General features: G+C 47.6%; 1 protein-coding gene across 3 annotated transcripts in view; it reads left to right on the forward strand.

The window, feature by feature from the left end:
* Nucleotides 1-7,319: 7,319 nt before the first annotated feature.
* Nucleotides 7,320-24,559, forward strand: part of ELMOD2 (ELMO domain containing 2) — a 35,897-nt gene continuing 18,657 nt past the window's right edge. Inside the window, exons 1-3 of one of the 3 annotated variants that reach the window (XM_073642080.1) lie at nucleotides 7,320-7,444; nucleotides 22,842-22,987; nucleotides 24,110-24,138. In XM_073642080.1, coding sequence (XP_073498181.1) covers nucleotides 22,843-22,987; nucleotides 24,110-24,138 — 174 coding nt within the window. In that variant the 5' untranslated portion in view covers nucleotides 7,320-7,444; nucleotide 22,842. Of the gene's footprint in view, nucleotides 7,445-10,861; nucleotides 11,060-20,635; nucleotides 20,836-22,841; nucleotides 22,988-24,109; nucleotides 24,139-24,559 lie in introns of those variants that run through there. The other 2 variants (XM_073642062.1, XM_073642071.1) reach the window with 2 other exon arrangements.

A 24,559-nucleotide genomic window follows, 5' to 3' on the forward strand; every position in this document is an offset into this window, starting at 1 on the left:
GCAAAAATGGCTCCATCACACTGGAGAAAAAAACATGGCCCGTTTGTGAACTTTTTTTCTGGTAAATGAGAGGACTGACTGTGTAAGGCAGTTCTGCATAACATATGGCTCGCGTTGAACAATATTGAGCGGCCCACGGAGCTGTCCGGGAGACGACGCTCCTTCTTCCCATATTCAAATGCATTTGCGTCTTTCAGACTGTCATGAATACACAGCCGGAGGTTCACGCAGATCCCAGCAAAATAATCAGCAGTATTTACCAGCTCAGATCTTCAGACCAAAATGCACTACCAGGGTGCAGCAGACCAAAATAAATGATGGTGGCTACACACGTGCAAAATACTGATGAGACAACCACTCACAACCTACCATTTCATGGAGGGGGTGACTGCTTAGCATTTGAATTGCACATAAAAAGGCTTGTATAGGGTGCTGTTTACACTTGGATAGTGCACAGTATCCGGCTTACAGCCTATTAGTTACGCCCATACTATTAGATTAGACGGGCTGCCCGGTACTATCAAAGTGCACCCCATGGGAACAGACACCCCAGTTTACAATGCCAGCGTTGATGGGCCCGGCTGCACCCCGGAATAAAAAAATGCAAAAATGCATATATAATATATGTGGTATTAGTCGATATTTTGGCCAAAATACGTAAGCTCGTAACCCGCGTCAAGGGTCCTCATGCTTACGAGTCCCTACACTAAATACAAAAAGCAAAGCCACAATAAGAAGAATTAAAATTCCCCCAAAATTCAAGAAAAAAACACAGCAAAATAATCAGCAGTATTTACCTGCTCAGATCTTCAGGGTGCAGCAGACCCAAATAAAGATGGTGGCTACACAGGTGCAAAATACTGATGAGACAACCACTCACAACCTACCATTTCATGGAGGGGGTGACTGCTTAGCATTTGAATTGCACATAAAAAAGCTTGTATAGGGTGCTGTTCACACTTGGGTAGTGCACAGTATCCGGCTTACAGCCTATTAGTTACGCCCATACTATTAGATTAGGCGGGCTGTTCACGGCAAGAGATATTTGCTTCAAAAAGGAGATGAGGTGTTAGCTCTCTCTAGCTATAATTTTTTAATGTGTGGGGGACATGTCCCCTCCCTAGAGATGTCTTACGGATTTTAATTTACTTCTATGACACAGGCGTGAATACATTTGAACACTGCAGTCCTGGGACGGGCAGAGAAAGCGCTCATCAAAACCTGACTTCACGTGTAGCAGTGTGATGATGTCAGTACGCTGCTGACGTCATCACACTGCTGCGGTGGCCGCACAGGCCGAGGAGATGTCGGGCACTGGTAAGTTCTCCATGAAGGAGTTGAAGATTAAATGGCATGTTATTTTAGATGAGGGGCCGGGGAAGGAAAGGCTAGTCTTACTACAAGGGCACATAATGTGCCAATTTGGGACATTATGGGGCAATTAGGGGGATTGTGAAAGAGGGCATAGTATAGCAAGGGGCAGTGGGGATGTGGAAAGGGTCAGTTTGGGGGAGATATGGAATGGGGCAGTATGTGGGGGGACATTATGGAGAGGGGTTGTGTGGGGGATATTATGTGGGGTAGATATTATATAGAGGGGCAGTGTGGGGGGATAATTTGGAGAGGGGCAGTGTGTGTGGGGGTATTTTATAGAGGGGCAGTGTGGGGAAGTATTTGAGGGTGAAATGTGGTGGAGTATTTTTAAGAGGGGTAGTGTGTGGGATATTATAGAGAGGTGCAGTGGAGGGACTATTCTAGAGAGGGGCAGTGTAGGTGAGATATTTTGGAAAGGGGCAGTGTGGGGGGAATATTTCAGAGAATGCCAGTGTGTGTGTCGGGGGGGATTTTGTGCAGGAAGCACAGTGAAGGGAAATTATTTATTCAGGGGCAGAGCATGAGAGATATTTTTATTTATGGAGCAGTATAATGCTTATATTTTTAAGGGCACGGTGTCGGGAAGTGCTGCTGAAGACGAAGAAGAGGCAAAGTCTGGAGAGAGAAGCTCTGGGCATGAAATATCATCATGGCATCTGTGCTACATGGAGACAAAAGGGATGAGAATTACTCTAATTAGAGAAGATGTCACATATAATGTACCTGGATGTAAATGTTTATTTGTGATATTGCCTACATCTCATCAGTACTGTGGTTCCTGTGTTGTCTGCAGTCTGATGATGGCTGGTAACAACAACTCACAGCACCTCCTTACCAATATTAAGGACATACTGGGAATCTGACAGCGGCATTTAACATCGCCGTGCCGGAAGCGCAGAATTAGCCCCGCCCACTGGTGACCCCATCACATGATCGCGGGTTACCGATGGGTTGGAATGACAACCCGGGGTCTGAAGCAGATCACTGTGGTTGTCATGTCCTGATTGCTATGAGCTCCGCCCAGTGGACGGCACTCATAGCAAGCGAGCATTTCTGCTGCATACAGGCGATCTGCTCATTGCTGTATGCAGCAGAGGCGATGAGGTAATTGCTGCTTCTAGTCTCCTATGGAGACTATTGAAACAAGCAAAAAGTGTAAAAAAAAAAAAAAAAAAAAAAAATGTTTTTAAAAATATTAAAAAAATTAAAAAAATCTAAAAGTTTAAATCAGCCCCCTTTCGCCCCATTCAAAATAAAATAATAAAAAAAAACCACATATTTGGTATCACCGCATTCAGTATCGCCCGATCTATCAATATAAATAAAGAATTCATCCGATCGGTAAAAGTCGTATCGAGAAAAAAATTCTAAACACCAGAATTACGTTTTTTTGGTGGTCGCAACATTGCAATAAAATGCAATAACAGGCGATCAAAACATAGGATCTACCCCAAAATGGTATCAATAAAATCGTCAGCTCGACATGCAAAAAATAAACCATCACCCGCCCCAGATCCTGAAAAATGGAGATGCTACGAGTCTCGGAAAATGGCGCCATTTTTTTTTTAGAAAACTTTGGATTTTTTGTTCACTTAAATAAAACAGAACCTATACATGTTTGGGGTCTACGAACTCGTAATGACATGGAGAATAACAATGGCAGGTCAGTTTTAGCATTCAGTGAACGTGGTAAAAATAAACCCAAAAAACAACTGTGGAATTGCATTTTTTTTTACAATTTCACTGCACTTTTTTTCCTGTTTTACAGTACACTATATGGTAAAACCAGTGATGTCGTTCAAAAGTACAACTTGTCCCCTCCCAAAAAAAAACCCCTCACATGGCCGTATTGTCTGAAAAATAAAAAAGTTATGGCTCTGGGAAGAAGGGAGCAAAAAATGAAAGCGCAAAAATTGAAAATCGAAAGGTCATTAAGGAGTTAAGGGAATTATTGTGTCATTACCAGTGATGAGCGAGTATGTTCTGTTAACCCTTTCGCCGAGTATGCTCGGGCCGAGCTTCGAGTATTTACAGCTGCTCGGTGATATGTTTAATTCGCTTCCGTGTGCATGATTTGTGACTGTTTGACAGTTTTAATACATGTGAGGTATGTCTATTTGTTACACATTCCTCACATGTAATAAAGCTGTCAAACAGTTGCAAATCATGCACACAGGAGCGATTCAAACATATCACCGAGCAGCTGTAAATACTCGGAGCTCGGCCCGAGCATACTCGGAACAGAACATACTCGCTCAACACTAGTCATTACACATCAAATCTGAAGATGCACTCATTAATTGGACATTGGTTAGGGCAACTTTAAAATATAATAATGATAATGGTCCTGCCTAGTGACAAGATTATTTTACAGGCTTCTGGAGAAAAGCACAATGCCAGTCATTCAAGGGTTAATTCTTTGGAATACTGAGAAGGACTTTCTAGCCAATGAAGCATCAGTAATAAACACATGTGGCAACTACGGCAACTGTGCTGATGTCATAAACACATACATTTATGATATAGAAGAATATTACGGAACCACAGGTCATTCAGCCGTATGAAGCACCGTACTTGATGTGCCTAGAGACCTGGAGCTTCATCACTCCACAATCTGTAAGGGAGGAAGGGGATAATGCCTAGCCAGCCAGATCAGCCATCCCGCCTAGCCAGCCAGATCAGCCAGCCAGATCAGCTGTACTGCCTAGCCAGCCAGATCAAACTAACCCTAGCGATCAATGGGGTGACAGATGTTGCAGCCAGATCTCCCTCACGTCCGGTACTAGCCGCCTTCACCTTTATATGTACGGCCTGGAGATGTCGCATTAGGTTTCTCCATACGGCGCTCGTACAGGGCACCTGCTTTGACCTTCTCCATTACTGTCTGTTTTCTGATGATGTAATGTGTAACTTGTGTGACTATGTTGTGTCATTGCTATCATATCTATAGTGGATGTATAATATGTCTCACAGTAAATATGATACAATGTACAAATTCTGGTACAATTTACTGTTACGTGTTGGCATTAACCTTCTAAGCCCAAGGGAAGGGCAGTCCTCCAGCCATGGTTCCTTAGAGGTTTCCTCCACAGGGGGTTTTCCTCTCCTGAGTGCTAAAGGATGATTCTTCGTGAGTCGGAGGTTTGCCATTTTCAGTGTCTTTTTCATAGCAATTGGCTGATTCTAAATTTCAGACACTGAATGAAATAATATGATTTGTAATAAAATTTGGTCGATTTAACATTCAATAAAAGTGTTTTGTGCATTTCTTTCACAATCTTGGGTTGCTGGGATTTATTTTTTGAGGAATCCAGCATCTATGATCAAGTCATGAAGCCAGATAAGGAGTTGGAGCATATTTAACCCTGTGCTGGAAGACAGGACGGAGCAGAGATAAAAAAAAATGTTACTGCACAATTAGCAATAAAACTGCCACACTAGTTAACCCCTTCAGTGAACATCATAACGCTGAACAAAAAGTGGAATAAAATGAGATCCAAAAGACAAATGTAAATAAAAATGGTATCTCTGAAAATACTATCTTGTCCCGCAAAAAACAAGCCACGAAACAGCTCCATCAGTGGAGATACACAGCTGATAGTCCTATTGAATAGACTGTTAGAATTTGTATTATGGCAAGAAAAAAGCAGCTAAGTAAAGAAAAATGAGTGGCCATCATTACTTTAAAAATGAAGGTCAGTCAGTGCGAAAAATTGGGAAAACTTTGAAAGTGTCCCCAAGTGCAGTTGCAAAAACCATCAAGCGCTACAAAGAAACTGGCTCACATGAGGACCGCCCCAGGAAAGGAAGACCAAGAGTCACCTCTGCTTCTGAGGATAAGTTTATCCGAGTCACCAGCCTCAGAAATCGCAGGTTAACAGCAGCTCAGATTAGAGACCAGGTCAATGCCACACAGAGTTCTAGCAGCAGACACATCTCTTCAACAACTGTTAAGAGGAGACTTTGTGCAGCAGGCCTTCATGGTAAAGTAGCTGCTAGGAAACCACTGCTAAGGACAGGAAACAAGCAGAAGAGACTTGTTTGGGCTAAAGAACACAAGGAATGGACATTAGACCAGTGGAAATCTGTGCTTTGGTCTGATGAGTCCAAATTTGAGATCTTTGGTTCCAACCACCGTGTCTTTGTGCGACACAGAAAAGGTGAACGGATGGACTCTACATGCCTGGTTCCCACCGTGAAGCATGGAGGAGGAGGTGTGATGGTGTGGGGGTGCTTTGCTGGTGACACTGTTGGGGATTTATTCAAAATTGAAGGCATACTGAACCAGTATGGCTACCACAGCATCTTGCAGCGGCATGCTATTCCATCCGGTTTGCGTTTAGTTGGACCATCATTTATTTTTCAACAGGACAATGACCCCAATCACACCTCCAGGCTGTGTAAGGGCTATTTTACCAAGAAGGAGAGTGATGGGGTGCTACTCCAGATGACCTGGCCTCCACAGTCACCAGACCTGAACCTAATCGAGATGGTTTGGGGTGAGCTGGACCGCAGAGTGAAGGCAAAAGGGCCAACAAGTGCTAAGCATCTCTGGGAACTCCTTCAAGATTGTTGGAAGACCATTTCCGGTGACTACCTCTTGAAGCTCATCAAGAGAATGCCAAGAGTGTGCAAAGCAGTCATCAAAGCAAAAGGTGGCTACTTTGAAGAACCTAGAATATAAGACATATTTTCAGTTGTTTCACACTTTTTTGTTAAGTATATAATTCCACATGTGTTAATTCATAGGTTTGATGCCTTCAGTGTGAATGTACAATTTTCATAGTCATGAAAATACAGAAAAATCTTTACATGAGGTGTGTCCAGACTTTTGGTCTGTACTGTAGGTTTAATCTGCAGGTTAATAGCATTATGATGGTGCCTAGCCGATGTACTTAAAGTGCGGCACCCGGGACAAAATAAACTTTATTTCTCCCAGAAGCCACCGGCTTTCAGTCATGCAGGCATGCCCGGAGCAATTAAGGTCACTGCTTACAGCACTGGGAGTGGCAGCTGTAATCACGCCTCGGCACTGATGCATAGCCAGCGGTCAGTCAAGGAAGGAAAGCAGCGAGCAGTGATCAGTTCCACCCACGAAAGCGACCTCACTATCAGGGGCAGGGCTGGTCTCTCCTCTCCCCATTCTCTCCTTACAATGGCTGGCTCATTACTTCTCATTAGAGCAGGTGAGGTTGTGCACTGTAACTGTGCATACTGTACAGTGACAAGATCTTACTGAGCATTCGTCTGAATTGACAAAAGATGCATGCTCAGTAGAGCAGGGACTAGCCCAGCCCCTGAAATGGACGTTACTGATGACGGTGCTTTGTTTCAGGGTTGGGACAGAGGTTGCGGCACTGACCGTAGCCTTTGCCTCCTGAGTGTCCCAGCAGGCAATGGGGATTCTCAAACGGAACATCATCAAAAAGGAAATAGGTAATAAAAAAAACCCTAAAGTAGTTAGACTAGAGAGGGAATGATAAGGACTTTTTAATTAAAGTATATTAGAAAAGCTATCAGATAAATAGTCATTTCGGATGAAAATCATTATTAACTTTGGACCACCCCTTTAAGGTTCATTGACTGCACCGAAATGTACCATTAAAGGGAACCTGTCAGCTGCCCTAACTCCCTAAAGTGCCACCATGACTGTATTGCACCCTTTTTCTACATTTTCATTAGCTCCTTTTTGTTGCTTAGTGTTTGATGATAAATGTAAAATTTAAAGGGGTTGTCCACTAATCGGACACCCTCTTCTCAATCACTATTATTTTATTCTTCCCAGTAAAATAATAACACATATACTCACCTCCGATGCTGGCGCCGTTCCAGGAGATTCCTGTGGCAATTCAGCAGCTGCTTCACTCTCCCCTCCTGTGGACGTAATTGACGTCCGAAGGCGGTGAGAGCAGCCGTAGCGTTTACCTCCTCTGGATGTCTGGATTTGTCCAAAAGCAAGGAGAGTGGAGCCAGGAATGATTGGCCACAGTGGTCGCGTGATTAAACAATGTTACGCAATCCCCGGAAGAGCCAAGTGCTGACACTGCTGGAACTGCCCCCTGCCACGGAGGTGAGTATAGGTGTTATTTTACAACGGGGAAACATAGGGATTGAGAAGGGGTTAAACCTGCTTTTGAGATATGTAAATCAGTGGGTGAATAACTAATCAGGGGGCACTGATTTCTCTGGACTAATCCTCCTTTTCGTTGTATAAGCACAACCCTCTGGGTGTGGGTGATAATGATTTTCGAAAGCGACCTTACCGCCACCTCTTTGAAAACTTTGTGGCTGGCCAAGTCCGGTGTCGCTGCTGCCTCCCTGGCAGTGCGCCAATGCAGGCAGAGTACTATACCCGACTTCATTTCACATTCCCAGGGAAGTAGAAAAATGTTCGCATGTGAAAAATTTGCAAAGCATCAGCAGTGACGCTGGTTTAGGGGGCTTGGGTAGCAGTCATGTTCCCTTTAATGTATATTGGGGGCTTTTGTGAGCAGGACTCTGTGACACAGCTTCACAGACTGTCAGAAGGAACAGCACTGACCTCTTCACATCTTACCACTATCTTCAGTTTGCAAAAGCCTTTTTCACAAGGCAAAAGATTTAACCCTTTCACTACCTAGCCAAAAACACTCGAGCTGCATGGAGTCAACAAAAGGGTTAAATCCACTGTCTTGTGCATATAGCTTCTATAAACACAGGGCAGTGATAAGAGGAGTGAGAGGGGAGCAGCAAAGCAAACAGACAGGAGCTGCCAGAGGAGAACTAGGAAGCTCTAATGTGGGAGGGCATGTAATCTGCAGAACTCACCTGAGCTTGACTGTCACCAGCTGCTCTTGCTGGGCTGGCTGAGTCACGAAACATGATTAAGCTGACTGGCTGCATCGGTGTCATCGCCTCCTTCATCTACTGAATGGGGATAGGAAGAAGTGGAAATCAGGTCACACTGGAGTTAATCCCTGTGCAGCACAGGAATCTAAATAGAACAAATAAGGTGCAGGGGGAAGGTTTGCATATGCCTCCCTGGAGTGATGGAGCTGCCACAGTTGGCACTGGCCCATCTGACATTTGCCAGAATTGCCAGGTGACCAGTCCGGCCCTGATGGTAAAGCTTTACTCATGACAGAGGTATGGTACTATGTGGCAATACTAATGGGCTTCACTAGGAGAATGTGTCTGTGCGGGCACATATTAAGTACTGGGCCAGGTCAGGGGACGAGCAGTGGCTCAGAGTAAACTAATAATTGCCGCACTTGGCCACGTGTGCCGCATTATTTTCCCTCTATTAGGTCCCCTTGACACGTCCGTTTTTACTATCCATGTGGTTTTCTGTTGGCCTTCCATGTGTACGTGTGTACCATGTACTAAAATAGAATGCAGAACAGAAAAGAAAGATTTTTAAGAGTTTAAGATGTGCAAAAATAGATAGATTTGGGTTAAATGGATGATAAATAGATATCCGTGAGATATATAATTAGTGCCTTGCATGTGTTGCCCACTGTACATAGATTAACCTGATAAATTAAAACAATGACGTGAGGTCCCCCCATTTTTGGTAACCAGCAAAGGTAAAACAGACAGCTGCAGGCTGATATTATCAGGCTGGAAAGGTCCCTTGTTATTGGGCCCTTCCCAGCCTAAAAATACCAACTGTCAGCTGCCCCAGAATTGGCGCATCACAATTAGATGTGCCAATTCTGGCGCTTCGCCTTTGCTCTTCCTGATTGCCCTGGTGCATTAACAACTGGGGTAATGGGGTTTGGGGTTCATGTGAAATTGTCCAAAAACACAGCTAACATCAAGACTTGGTATTAGTAATGGAGAGGTGTCTATCAGACACCCCCATTACTAACCCAGTAATAAAAAATACACTCACACAGAATACTTTATTTAAATAAACACTCCGCGATACTTTCCCTGGTTCACCAATTTATTAAAAAAAAATTCCACGCAGGTCCAACCTACTCCAGCGCTTCCCACGACGTTCCTCTAAACCGGCTCGTGCTGCGCTCAGCGAGACCGGGCGACTGTGACGAGCGGTGATGTCAGGAACATTATTGCTCTTCACATTCGCTGGTTCTCACTGAGTGCAGCGTGAGTCGGATTAAGGGAACGACGTGGGAAGCGCTGGACTACGTCAGACCTGTGTGAACTTATATTTATAATAAATTGTTGAACGAGGGACATTGACAAGTTTATATATCTCTCTTTATATTTTTCAGGTTTCATATTTGTGGACTATGTCAGATTTGCTAGACTATGTTGGACCTCCTTGGGATTTTTTTTTAAATAAAGTGGTGAACCAGGGAAAGTGTCAGGGAGTGTTTATTTAAATAAAGTATTTTTTTGTGTGCGTTATTCTTTTTTTTTCATGGATTAATAATGGGGGTGATTGATAGACACCTCTCCATTACTAACAACAGGGCTTGATGTCCGCTGTGTGTTTGGACAGTACCCAGTGGACATCAATGCCAACTACCATCACCCCGATTGACACCGCACCAGGTCAATCGGGAACAACCGGGCAAAGCGCCAGAATCGGCACATCTAATATGATGCGCCACTTCTGGAGCGGCTGCGGGCTGGTATTTTTATGCTGGGAAGGGTACAACAACCAGGGACCTTCCCAGCCTGGTAATATCAGCCCGTAGCTGTCTGTTTTACCTTTGCTGGCTATCAAAAATAAGGGGAACCCCCACATAATTTTTTTTTATTAGGTTAATCCATGTACAGGACCCACGCAAGGTACTAATTACATATCTCAGGGATATCTATTTATCTCATATCTATCTATATCTTTGGACATCTTTAACACATACAAATCTGTCATTTCTATTCTGCATTCTATTCCTGTATGTGTCCCATGGACGGCACAGGGATGTCACACTTTATGTCACCCATGTGTGGGACATACTGATATTCTGGCTGCCGGAAAAACATGGACATGTGCGCGACCCCATAGACTATAATGGGTGTGTATGTACGTCTCCGGTACGTGTGAAAGCGTACGCCACATGTATGTACCGGAAACACGGACGTGTGGGGGGGCCTTAATGGCAGCAGCTGTGTAATTCCTCTGTTCTGAGGGAAGAACTGAAAATGACATTGATGAAGTCACAGTGTCATATCAATTTGGGCCGTATTGTCTTGTATCGGAGTCTGGGCTCGGGGTCCATGGTTTTGATACCGCAATGAAAGTTGCGACAGAGCCGCAATGTGAACACTGCGTTAGGGGTGCAGCGGCCTATTCAGCCGTGGGGTGCAGGACACACATCCGTATAGCGCATGTAGGTTATGGGAACAGGCTGTATCCTGGTTACTAGCACGTGGGTAAATGTAATGTCAAGCAGTCTGAACAGACGCATATTACAGACCCCCCGGCGCCGCTGCCAGTGAATTCTGGGGTCTCCATAGTGACGGGATTCTCGTCGCTCTATTATCTGCGTCATGACACTAGAGGCCGCGCGACAGGAGGTGAATAGGTCTCCAACAGCTGCCATTATGGCGGAGGCGGCGCCGCTCTGGGCTCTATAGAATCGTCGCCAACAACATGGCCGCTCCTGACTTACCTCCAGTGTAACAGCTCGCTTGTGCTGTGACGTGTCCTGACAGCTTTCGTGTGTACGGATACACATCGGCTCCTATACGTGCGGTGCTGCGACCAACGCGAAGTCTGCTCCTCCACCAGGTGAGGGCTGTGGAGTTCTCCATTATAATAATCTGCCACCTCAGGTGGCAAAACCCTGTGGCCACATACAGGAACACAGTACACGGCAGGGACTACTACATATAGAGCACCACAGTACACAGCAGGCACTGCTACACATACAGGAACACAGTACACGGCAGGCACGGCTACACAGACAGGAACACAGTACACGGCAGGCACTGCTACACAGACAGGAGCTCAGTACACGGCAGGCACTGCTACACAGACAGGAGCTCAGTACACGGCAGGCACTGCTACACAGACAGGAACACAGTACACGGCAGGCACGGCTACACAGACAGGAACACAGTACACGGCAGGCACGGCTACACAGACAGGAACACAGTACACGGCAGGCACGGCTACACAGACAGGAGCTCAGTACACGGCAGGCACTGCTACACATACAGGAGCTCAGTACACGGCAGGCACTGCTACACAGACAGGAGCTCAGTACACGGCAGGCACTGCTACACAGACAGGAGCTCAGTACACGGCAGGCACTGCTACACAGACAGGAGCTCAGTACACGGCAGGCACTGCTACACAGACAGGAGCTCAGTACACGGCAGGCACTGCTACACAGACAGGAACACAGTACACGGCAGGCACTGCTACACAGACAGGAACACAGTACACGGCAGGCACTGCTACACAGACAGGAACACAGTACACGGCAGGCACTGCTACACAGACAGGAGCTCAGTACACGGCAGGCACTCCTACTACACATACAGGAACGCAGTACACGGCAGGCACTGCTACACATACAGGAACACAGTACACGGCAGGCACTGCTACACATACAGGAACACAGTACACGGCAGGCACGGCTACACATACAGGAACACAGTACACGGCAGGCACGGCTACACATACAGGAGCTCAGTACACGGCAGGCACTCCTACACATACAGGAACACAGTACACGGCAGGCACGGCTACACAGACAGGAACACAGTACACGGCAGGCACTGCTACACAGACAGGAGCTCAGTACACGGCAGGCACTGCTACACAGACAGGAGCTCAGTACACGGCAGGCACTGCTACACATACAGGAACACAGTACACGGCAGGCACTGCTACACAGACAGGAACACAGTACACGGCAGGCACTGCTACACAGACAGGAACACAGTACACGGCAGGCACTGCTACACAGACAGGAACACAGTACACGGCAGGCACTGGTACACAGACAGGAACACAGTACACGGCAGGCACTGCTACACAGACAGGAGCTCAGTACACGGCAGGCACTGCTACACAGACAGGAGCTCAGTACACGGCAGGCACTGCTACACAGACAGGAGCTCAGTACACGGCAGGCACTGCTACACAGACAGGAACACAGTACACGGCAGGCACTGCTACACAGACAGGAACACAGTACACGGCAGGCACTGCTACACAGACAGGAACACAGTACACGGCAGGCACTGGTACACAGACAGGAACACAGTACACGGCAGGCACTGCTACACAGACAGGAACACAGTACACGGCAGGCACTGCTACACAGACAGGAACACAGTACACGGCAGGCACTGCTACACAGACAGGAACACAGTACACGGCAGGCACTGGTACACAGACAGGAACACAGTACACGACAGGCACTGCTACACAGACAGGAGCTCAGTACACGGCAGGCACTGCTACACAGACAGGAACACAGTACACGGCAGGCACTGCTACACAGACAGGAACACAGTACACGGCAGGCACTGCTACACATACAGGAACACAGTACACGGCAGGCACTCCTACTACACATACAGGAACACAGTACACGGCAGGCACTCCTACTACACATACAGGAACGCAGTACACGGCAGGCACCGCTACTACCCATACTGGAACGCAGTGCACGGCAGGCACCGCTACTACCCATACAGGAACGCAGTGCACGGCAGGCACCGCTACTACCCATACAGGAACGCAGTGCACGGCAGGCACCGCTACTACCCGTACAGAAACACAGTGCACGGCAGGCACGGCTGCTACCCGTACAGGAACGCACTGCACGGCAGGCACGGCTGCTACCCGTACAGGAACGCACTGCACGGCAGGCACGGCTGCTACCCGTACAGGAACGCACTGTACGGCAGTCACCGCAGCTACCCGTACAGGAACGCAGTGCACGGCAGGCACCGCTGTCTACCCATACAGGAACGCAGTGCACGGCAGGCACCGCTGTCTACCCATACAGGAACGCAGTGCACGGCAGACACCGCTGTCTACCCATACAGGAACGCAGTGCACGGCAGGCACCGCTGTCTACCCATACAGGAACGCAGTGCACGGCAGGCTCCGCTGTCTACCCATACAGGAACGCAGTGCACGGCAGGCTCCGCTGTCTACCCATACAGGAACGCAGTGCACGGCAGGCTCCGCTGTCTACCCATACAGGAACGCAGTGCACGGCAGGCACCGCTGTCTACCCATACAGGAACGCAGTGCACGGCAGGCTCTGCTGTCTACCCATACAGGAACGCAGTGCACGGCAGGCTCTGCTGTCTACCCATACAGGAACGCAGTGCACGGCAGGCTCCGCTGTCTACCCATACAGGAACGCAGTGCACGGCAGGCACCGCTGTCTACCCATACAGGAACGCAGTGCACGGCAGGCACCGCTGTCTACCCATATAGGAACTCAGTGCACGGCAGGCACTACTACGTATAGAGCAACACAGTACATGGCAGGCACTGCTACTACCCATACAGGAACATAGTACACGGCAGGCACTACTGCATATAGAGCTACACAGTACATGGCAGGCACTACTGTTACCCATACAGGAACGCAGTGCACGGCAGGCATAGCTGCTACCCATACAGGAACGCAGTGCACGGCAGGCACCGCTGTCTACCCATACAGGAACGCAGTGCATGGCAGGAACCGCTGCTACCCATACAGGAACTCGGTGCACGGCAGGCACCACTGTCTACCCATACAGGCACACAGTGCACAGCAGGCACTACTACCTATGGAGCAACACAGTACATGGCAGGCACTGCTACTACCCATACAGGAACATAGTACACAGCAGGCACTACTGCATATAGAGCTACACAGTACATGGCAGGCACTACTGCTACCCATACAGGAACGCAGTACACGGCAGGCACCGCTGCTACCCATACAGGAACGCAGTACACGGCAGGCACCGCTGCTACCCATACAGGAACGCAGTGCACGGCAGGCACCGCTGTCTACCCATACAGGAACGCAGTGCACGGCAGGCACCGCTGTCTACCCATACAGGAACGCAGTGCACGGCAGGCACCGCTGTCTACCCATACAGGAACGCAGTGCATGGCAGGAACCGCTGCTACCCATACAGGAACTCAGTGCATGGCAGGCACCGCTGTCTACCCATACAGGAACGCAGTGCACAGCAGGCACTACTACCTATAGAGCAACACAGTACATGGCAGGCACTGCTACTACCCATACAGGAACATAGTACACGGCAGGCACTACTGCATATAGAGCTACACAGTACATGGCAGGCACTACTGCTACCCATACAGGAACGCAGTACACGGCAGGCACCGCTGCTACCCATACAGGAATGCAGTACACAGCAGGCACTGCTGCTACCCATACAGGAACGTAGTGCACGGCAGGCACCGCTGCTACCCATACAGGAACGCAGTGCACGGCAGGCACCGCTGTCTACCCATACAGGAATTCAGTGCACGGCAGGAACCGCTGCTACCCATACAGGAACTCAGTGCACGACAGGCACCGCTGTCTACCCATACAGGAACGCAATGCACAGCAGGCACTACTACCTATAGAGCAACACAGTACATGGCAGGCACTGCTACTACCCATACAGGAACATAATACACGGCAGGCACTACTGCATATAGAGCTACACAGTACATGGCAACTATGTATAGAGCAACACAGTACATGGCAGGCACTGCTACTACCCATACAGGAACATGGTACACGGCAGGCACTACTGCATATAGAGCTACACAGTACATGGCAACTATGTATAGAGCAACACAGTACATGGCAGGCACTGCTACTACCCATACAGGAACATAGTACACGGCAGGCACTACTGCATATAGAGCTACACAGTACATGGCAGGCACTACTGCTACCCATACAGGAACGCAGTACACGGCAGGCACCGCTGCTACCCATACAGGAACGCAGTGCACGGCAGGCACCGCTGTCTACCCATACAGGAACGCAGTGCACGGCAGGCACCGCTGTCTACCCATACAGGAACGCAGTGCACGGCAGGCACCGCTGTCTACCCATACAGGAACGCAGTGCATGGCAGGAACCGCTGCTACCCATACAGGAACTCAGTGCATGGCAGGCACCGCTGTCTACCCATACAGGAACGCAGTGCACAGCAGGCACTACTACCTATAGAGCAACACAGTACATGGCAGGCACTGCTACTACCCATACAGGAACATAGTACACGGCAGGCACTACTGCATATAGAGCTACACAGTACATGGCAGGCACTACTGCTACCCATACAGGAACGCAGTACACGGCAGGCACCGCTGCTACCCATACAGGAATGCAGTACACAGCAGGCACTGCTGCTACCCATACAGGAACGTAGTGCACGGCAGGCACCGCTGCTACCCATACAGGAACGCAGTGCACGGCAGGCACCGCTGTCTACCCATACAGGAATTCAGTGCACGGCAGGAACCGCTGCTACCCATACAGGAACTCAGTGCACGACAGGCACCGCTGTCTACCCATACAGGAACGCAATGCACAGCAGGCACTACTACCTATAGAGCAACACAGTACATGGCAGGCACTGCTACTACCCATACAGGAACATAATACACGGCAGGCACTACTGCATATAGAGCTACACAGTACATGGCAACTATGTATAGAGCAACACAGTACATGGCAGGCACTGCTACTACCCATACAGGAACATGGTACACGGCAGGCACTACTGCATATAGAGCTACACAGTACATGGCAACTATGTATAGAGCAACACAGTACATGGCAGGCACTGCTACTACCCATACAGGAACATAGTACACGGCAGGCACTACTGCATATAGAGCTACACAGTACATGGCAGGCACTACTGCTACCCATACAGGAACGCAGTACACGGCAGGCACCACTGCTACCCATACAGGAACGCAGTACACGGCAGGCACCGCTGCTACCCATACAGGAACGCAGTGCACGGCAGGCACCGCTGCTACCCATACAGGAACGCAGTGCACGGCAGACACCGCTGCTACCCATACAGGAACGCAGTGTACGGCAGGCACCGCTGTCTACCCATACAGGAGCGCAGTGCACGGCAGGAACCGCTGCTACCAATACAGGAACTCCGTGCATGGCAGGCACCGCTGTCTACCCATACAGGAACGCAGTGCACAGCAGGCACTACTACCTATAGAGCAACACAGTACATGGCAGGCACTGCTACTACCCATACAGGAACATAGTACACGGCAGGCACTACTGCATATAGATCTACACAGTACATGGCAGGCACTACTGCTACCCATACAGGAACGCAGTACACGGCAGGCACCGCTGCTACCCATACAGGAACGCAGTACACGGCAGGCACCGCTGCTACCCATACAGGAATGCAGTACACAGCAGGCACTGCTGCTACCCATACAGGAACGTAGTGCACGGCAGGCACCGCTGCTACCCATACAGGAACGCAGTGCACGGCAGACACCGCTGTCTACCCATACAGGAACGCAGTGCACGGCAGGAACCGCTGCTACCCATACAGGAACTCAGTGCATGGCAGGCACCGCTGTCTACCCATACAGGAACGCAGTGCACAGCAGGCACTACTACCTATAGAGCAACACAGTACATGGCAGGCACTGCTACTACCCATACAGGAACATAGTACACGGCAGGCACTACTGCATATAGAGCTAAAAACCAAGCAATGTGAACTGAGGTCTAAGATGGTAGACATGCAAGAAATAGGAGCATGTTCACACTAGCAAAAAGAAGCAAAACCTACAAAAGACAAAAATATATCTCATACCCTACCATCATTATATATAAATGTAAAGCAAAGTTGCATAATAAATATAGGGTACTTAGTGAACTATTTTTGATCAAAAAAAGTATACAAGCCGTCCCACCAGCGGCAAGGTGACCCTAAATTGGGACGGTACCTATACTGCCTATATTAAAAACCTTACTGTATATCAAAGTTGAAGTAATGCATATAAAAGGGTAGACAAATAGGACCGGGTCCCAACTCCAGACCACCTAGGCCCGTGGTAAGCTACATATATACTAATCAGCTCAACAAAGGGGATGCCACACCCTTAAATTGCACAGAATGCAAACAAGACAAAAAACCAAGCAATGTGAACTGAGGTTTAAGATGGTAGACATGCAAGAAATAGGAGCATGTTCACACTAGCAAAAAGAAGCAAAACCTACAAAAGACAAAAATATATCTCATACCCTACCATCATTATATATAAATGTAAAGCAAAGTTGCATAATAAATATAGGGTACTTAGTGAACTATTTTTGATCAAAAAAAGTATACAAGCCGTCCCACCAGCGGCAAGGTGACCCTAAATTGGGGCGGTACCTATACTGCATATAGAGCTACACAGTTCATGGCAACTATGTATAGAGCAACACAGTACATGGCAGGCACTGCTACTACCCATACAGGAACATAGTACACGGCAGGCACTACTGCATATAGAGCTACACAGTACATGGCAGGCACTACTGCTACCCATACAGGAACGCAGTACACGGCAGGCACCGCTGCTACCCATACAGGAATGCAGTACACAGCAGGCACTGCTGCTACCCATACAGGATCGTAGTGCACGGCAGTCACCGCTGCTACCCATACAGGAACGCAGTGCACGGCAGGCACCGCTGTCTACCCATACAGGAACTCGGTGCACGGCAGGAACCGCTGCTACCCATACAGGAACTCAGTGCACGGCAGGCACCGCTGTCTACCCATACAGGAACGCAATGCACAGCAGGCACTACTACCTATAGAGCAACACAGTACATGGCAGGCAATGCTACTACCCATACAGGAACATATTACACGGCAGGCACTACTGCATATAGAGCTACACAGTACATGGCAACTATGTATAGAGCAACACAGTACATGGCAGGCACTGCTACTACCCATACAGGAACATAGTACACGGCAGGCACTACTGCATATAGAGCTACACAGTACATGGCAACTATGTATAGAGCAACACAGTACATGGCAGGCACTGCTACTACCCATACAGGAACATAGTACACGGCAGGCACTACTGCATATAGAGCTACACAGTACATGGCAGGCACTACTGCTACCCATACAGGAACGCAGTACACGGCAGGCACCGCTGCTACCCATACAGGAATGCAGTACACAGCAGGCACTGCTGCTACCCATACAGGAACGTAGTGCACGGCAGGCACCGCTGCTACCCATACAGGAACGAAGTGCACGGCAGGCACCGCTGTCTACCCATACAGGAATTCAGTGCACGGCAGGAACCGCTGCTACCCATATAGGAACTCAGTGCACGGCAGGCACCGCTGTCTACCCATACAGGAACGCAATGCACAGCAGGCACTACTACCTATAGAGCAACACAGTACATGGCAGGCACTGCTACTACCCATACAGGAACATATTACACGGCAGGCACTACTGCATATAGAGCTACACAGTACATGGCAACTATGTATAGAGCAACACAGTACATGGCAGGCACTGCTACTACCCATACAGGAACATAGTACACGGCAGGCACTACTGCATATAGAGCTACACAGTACATGGCAGGCACTACTGCTACCCATACAGGAACGCAGTACACGGCAGGCACCGCTGCTACCCATACAGGAACGCAGTACACGGCAGGCACCGCTGCTATCCATACAGGAACGCAGTGCACGGCAGGCACCGCTGCTACCCATACAGGAACGCAGTGCATGGCAGGCACCGCTGTCTACCCATACAGGAACGCTGTGCACGGCAGGAACCGCTGCTACCCATACAGGAACTCAGTGCACGGCAGGCACCGCTGTCTACCCATACAGGAACGCAATGCACAGCAGGCACTACTACCTATAGAGCAACACAGTACATGGCAGGCACTGCTGCTACCCATACAGGAACATAGTACACGGCAGGCACTACTGCATATAGAGCTACACAGTACATGGCAACTATGTATAGAGCAACACAGTACATGGCAGGCACTGCTACTACCCATACAGGAACATAGTACACGGCAGGCACTACTGCATATAGAGCTACACAGTACATGGCAGGCACTACTGCTACCCATACAGGAACGCAGTACACGGCAGGCACCGCTGCTACCCATACAGGAACGCAGTACACGGCAGGCACTGCTGCTACCCATACAGGAACGCAGTACACGGCAGTCACCGCTGCTACCCATACAGGAACGCAGTACACGGCAGTCACCGCTGCTATCCATACAGGAACGCAGTACACAGCAGTCACCGCTGCTATCCATACAGGAACGCAGTACACGGCAGGCACTGCTGCTACACATACAGGAACGCAGTGCATGGCAGGCACTACTACGTATAGAGCAACACAGTACATGGCAGGCACTGCTACTACACATACAGGAACATAGTACATGGCAGGCACTACTGCATATAGAGCTACACAGTACATGGCAGGCACTACTGCTACCCATACAGGAACGCAGTACACGGCAGGCACCGCTGCTACCCATACAGGAACGCAGTACACGGCAGGCACTGCTGCTACCCATACAGGAACGCAGTACACGGCAGTCACCGCTGCTACCCATACAGGAACGCAGTACACGGCAGTCACCGCTGCTATCCATACAGGAACGCAGTACACAGCAGTCACCGCTGCTATCCATACAGGAACGCAGTACACGGCAGGCACTGCTGCTACACATACAGGAACGCAGTGCATGGCAGGCACTACTACGTATAGAGCAACACAGTACATGGCAGGCACTGCTACTACACATACAGGAACATAGTACATGGCAGGCACTACTGCATATAGAGCTACACAGTACTTGGCAGGCACTACTGCTACACATTCCTTAACACAGTTCATGGCAGGCAATGCTACACATACAGGAGCGCAGTAAATGTCAGGCAGTTACAGTATTACCCCCTAATTTCTATTAGAAAAGCTCTGTAGATTTTGTGATGGTTTAGGTTTAAACGGCCACCACCTTTCCGCCCTGTGTTACAGCATTCGGGAATGTTGTATATAAGTCTCCAAGCCGACCTGCAAAACAAAAAAGAGCTTTTATTATATTCACCTACGGGGTGGTCCGCTGTGATGGGCATCACGTTGGTCTTTGTCCAGCCCCTTTTCCCTTCTTGCTTTGCTGTCCTGCTTCTCTGCTTCGTGTGGATGATGCGTCCTATGTCCACACAGTGTTCCCTTCACGCTTCTGTGCAGGTGTACTTCTCTGTCCTGCTGAGGGCAGAGCAAAGTACTATAATGCACATGCGTCGACGCACTTTGGCCTTTCTCCGCACATGTCCAAAACAGTACTTTGCTCTGGCCTCGGCAGGGCAGAGAGAAGTGATCCTGCACAGGACCCCGATGGAGAGCACTGTGTGGAGGACACGTCATCCACATCAAGCAGAGAAAGAGGACAGCCATTGCAAGAAAAGAGGAGGTGCCAGATCAAGACCAGCGACACCCATCGGACTAGACTGACCCTAGGTGTGAATAATAAAATCTCTTTTTGTTTTGCAGGTTAGCTTGGAGACTTGCATACAGCATTCCAGAATGCTGTAACACAGGGCTGAAAGATGGTGGCCGTAGGTTATATAGGAAAAAAACTAGTGGCAGGTTCCCTTTAAAAATGTAAGGTATTTAGTTAGCGTTTTTTGATCAATGAGCACCTCTTAATATGGATGGTCCATTAAAGCCTTGAAATATGATATAAATGCATTAATTATCCATGATGGCTTCAATGAGATATAAGACTTACTGTCAACTAATTCATTTTTTTTTTTTTTTGTAATTAGTCAAATTTTGAAGAATTCTAGCTTTGATTTTGATCTATGAATGGAGATATATCTGTTATACCAATTAAATATGTGGTTAGAGTTGTTATAGGCCCAGTGTGCGTACGGGCACCCTTACCTCTCTATGTACCAGATTTGATGTTTGTTATGGAAACTCAAATAAAATTATGTTGAAAAATAAAAAAAAACCTTGAATGGGAAAGATTGGTTGATAAGGGTGCTGATGCCTGAGGCGGCAGTGTAGTAACAAGCCCTGGCCACTACAAGTAGACGGCCAGCTCTGCAAGTGATTACTTCTGGCCGGCGGCCACCACCGATAACAGCTGATCGGCGGGGTGCTGGGTGTCGGATCCCAGCTGATCAGACATTGATTACCTATCCTAAGGATAAGCCATCAATGTCAGGCTGTGTGCCCACGATGTGGATTCAATGCATTTCCGCGGCGCCATTTCCGCCTCGAAAACGCATTAAAAACGCATGTTAAGTTGTCTGCCATGTTTCCCAATGACAATCCGCATGTGCTGTGCACATGCTGCGGATTATCATTGCGGAAAAATCAGCACAACCATTAATTGTGTGGAATCGCGTTGAAATCGCGGCCATTGACTTGCATTGGACCGTATAACATCCGCATGACTACATGTACACATGAGGATATTATGCGATTCAATGTGCGGATGGTACCTAGGTTTGGAGAAGAGGAGACTCTCCAGACCCAGGTACCATAGTACCTGTAGTTAAAAAAGAATTAAAAAAAAAACAACCAAAAACATATTTTCACCTTCTGATGGCCCCCTGTCTGCTCCCGGCGGCGCTGCTGGCTCTTCAGCTGCTCGCGGTGGTGTAAAAGGCCCTTCCATGACGTCATTCAGTCATGTGACAGGTCACGTGACCGCCGACATCAGCGGTCGCGTGACCTGTCACATGACTGAATGACGTCATAGAAGGTCCTTTTTAGAGCACCGCGAGCCGCCGAAGACACCGGACGCACCAGAGAAGGAGATCGGGGGCCATCGGAAGGTGAGTATAATGTTTTTTTTTTTTTTTTTTTCAACATTTTTATTCTTTTTTTACTATTGGTGGTGCATCGTAACTTGGTCATACAACATAAATCCATGCCGGTTGCATGCATTTATATAGTGTGACCAAGTTGTCAAGCACTTTTCCAAGTGATGCTAAAATCGCTTGGAAAAGTGCTTTACAACTCGCATGCGGAAATGCATGCAAAAACGCTTGACAAACGCTTCTACCTGGCAGAAAAAACGCATGTGAAATCCGCATGTACAATCTGCATGTACAATCCGCATGTGTTTTTTCTGCCAGGGAGATGCAGAAACGCTCAGGAAAAATCTGGAGCATTTCTGCATCGTGGGCACATAGCCTAAAAGTGGTGGACAACCTCTTTAAGTAAGCCTTGTTGTTCAACCTTCAGCGACCCAGCTATTGTGGAGCCACCACTTCATGCATTCCCTGACAGCTACAGGCAGTCTGACACAGGGCATGTTGGGAGTTTGTTTCACAATACTTGGCATGCCACAGGTTACTTAACCTTTTAGTTAAATTGAGAGCAAATTTCATTATTTTACGATTACAGTCTGGTATACCATCTTATTGTATAATTGTGGATTGCAATTTCACAATGATGGCTCTTTATCTGAAGATATCTTTGCAAATGTTATTTTTTACTTTTTCTTTTAGGATGCTTCTCTATATCTGGCAGTATTTCTACAGCAATTACTTTAGATTTTGGTTGAAATGGTTCCTAAGGCGAGTAGATGGAAAATGTGAGCTGCAGAGGATTTGTGACGGCTCCAAGGATGGTGCAAGAAGGACACATAGGATAGGTATAGTCTCTTGTGCTGTTTTTTGATACTTTTTAAGTCATGTGCCAAACATACATTAGTATACAAAGCTTCAAGTATAAAACCTATATGCACAGTAAAATCAACAACTACTTAATGCAAAAAATGTGCAAAGTTCAAAAAATAGATTAAAATATATTTTTATTGTTGACAATGATTAAAAACAGTTAATAAACATAGAAAATCAGACACACGGAATAAAACAACAATTAGGTGAGCAATGACCCTACAGTCTTGAATGTTTGAGCAAAACAATAGAGTATGAATATTTAATATCGAAGCAGTGAAGACAGATACTCATAAATTAATAAATAAAAAAAAACAAGGTAATCAATGCTTTAAGACAATATTAGTAAAAAAACAGGAGGGTGTCATGTATACTAAAGGACATACACAGTGGTATCAATAAGGCCTCAGCTATAAGAAACGCCCTTGACTGTCATTTCGCATAAAGCTTCTGACCCTCATACAGTATAATGTCCCCTATATAGTGTTGCCGCCCCATGCTATGTATTGTCTCCCCTACCTTATACTACTTAGAGGCCAAAAAAGGGGACATTATACAGTATGAGACATTTGCAAAGTATAATGTCCCCTTCTCTGGTATAATTTTTATTTATTTTTTTTTAAATAGAAACAAAACACGATTCTGCTGACCTGTTCTCACTCCCAGCTGCTTCTTCCACCCCATCTCAGACCAGCGGACCCCCTCTGCTTTGGTCACGGTCACACCATCTGTGACCGGGATCTGTATGGCCCAGCTCAGGGTCTTACCAAGGACCCGGGGCTCACTGGGGAATTCGCCGGCGGGCCAGTTTGAGCCACATGCAAACTGGGAATGGCATAGACTGTTTAACAAGAAGCACTAGCAATTATAGCAAGCGAGTGAAACTTGCATCCATTAAGGGGCTGCCTTGTATGTATAAAAGACCAAGGCAACTCCTCACCACCGATATGTTAGTAACTCATCCACGTGAAATGGATTATGCTGACGTTTAGTAACTAGGACAAAAATGAGTAAAGTTCTTTTCGTATAGCGACTCGTTCAGTTCTGCCAAGTATAATATGATTACGCAGCTAAACCGCTTTCTCTTTCTATTTTAGAATATTCATTGGAACACTCAAAGAATAAGGTAAGAGCAATATCCCTCTGTAAGCATTGTCAGAAATAGAAATCCCATAATATATCCATTTTTCAGTAATGAAAACCTCTTCAGTGAGTTGTGAGATATTAGAGGGGGTTCTCTGTTCAGGATCCTCATACTGTGGTCACAGTGTTAGGGGGCGGCTACGAAGAGAGTCTCTTGCTGAAGAGGAATTGTCCTGTCCTGCGTTACATAGAAAACCCATCAAATTAAATGAACACTGTGTAATAATTAAAGGGGTTGTCCAGCCTTGTGATACTGATGATCTATCCTTAGGATAGCTCATCCATATCAGATTGATGGGGGTGTCTGGTGTCAGTCTTTGCCAATCTGACATTGATGATATAGGTTATCAATATCACAAGACCGAAAAACCTATTTAATAGTGTACTAGTTTTGCGTGGGGTGG

This window comes from Phyllobates terribilis, unplaced genomic scaffold (assembly GCF_046119375.1).
Source record: "Phyllobates terribilis strain yellow unplaced genomic scaffold, ASM4611937v1 Scaffold_1__5_contigs__length_1240528914, whole genome shotgun sequence".
Lineage (NCBI taxonomy): Eukaryota > Metazoa > Chordata > Amphibia > Anura > Dendrobatidae > Phyllobates > Phyllobates terribilis.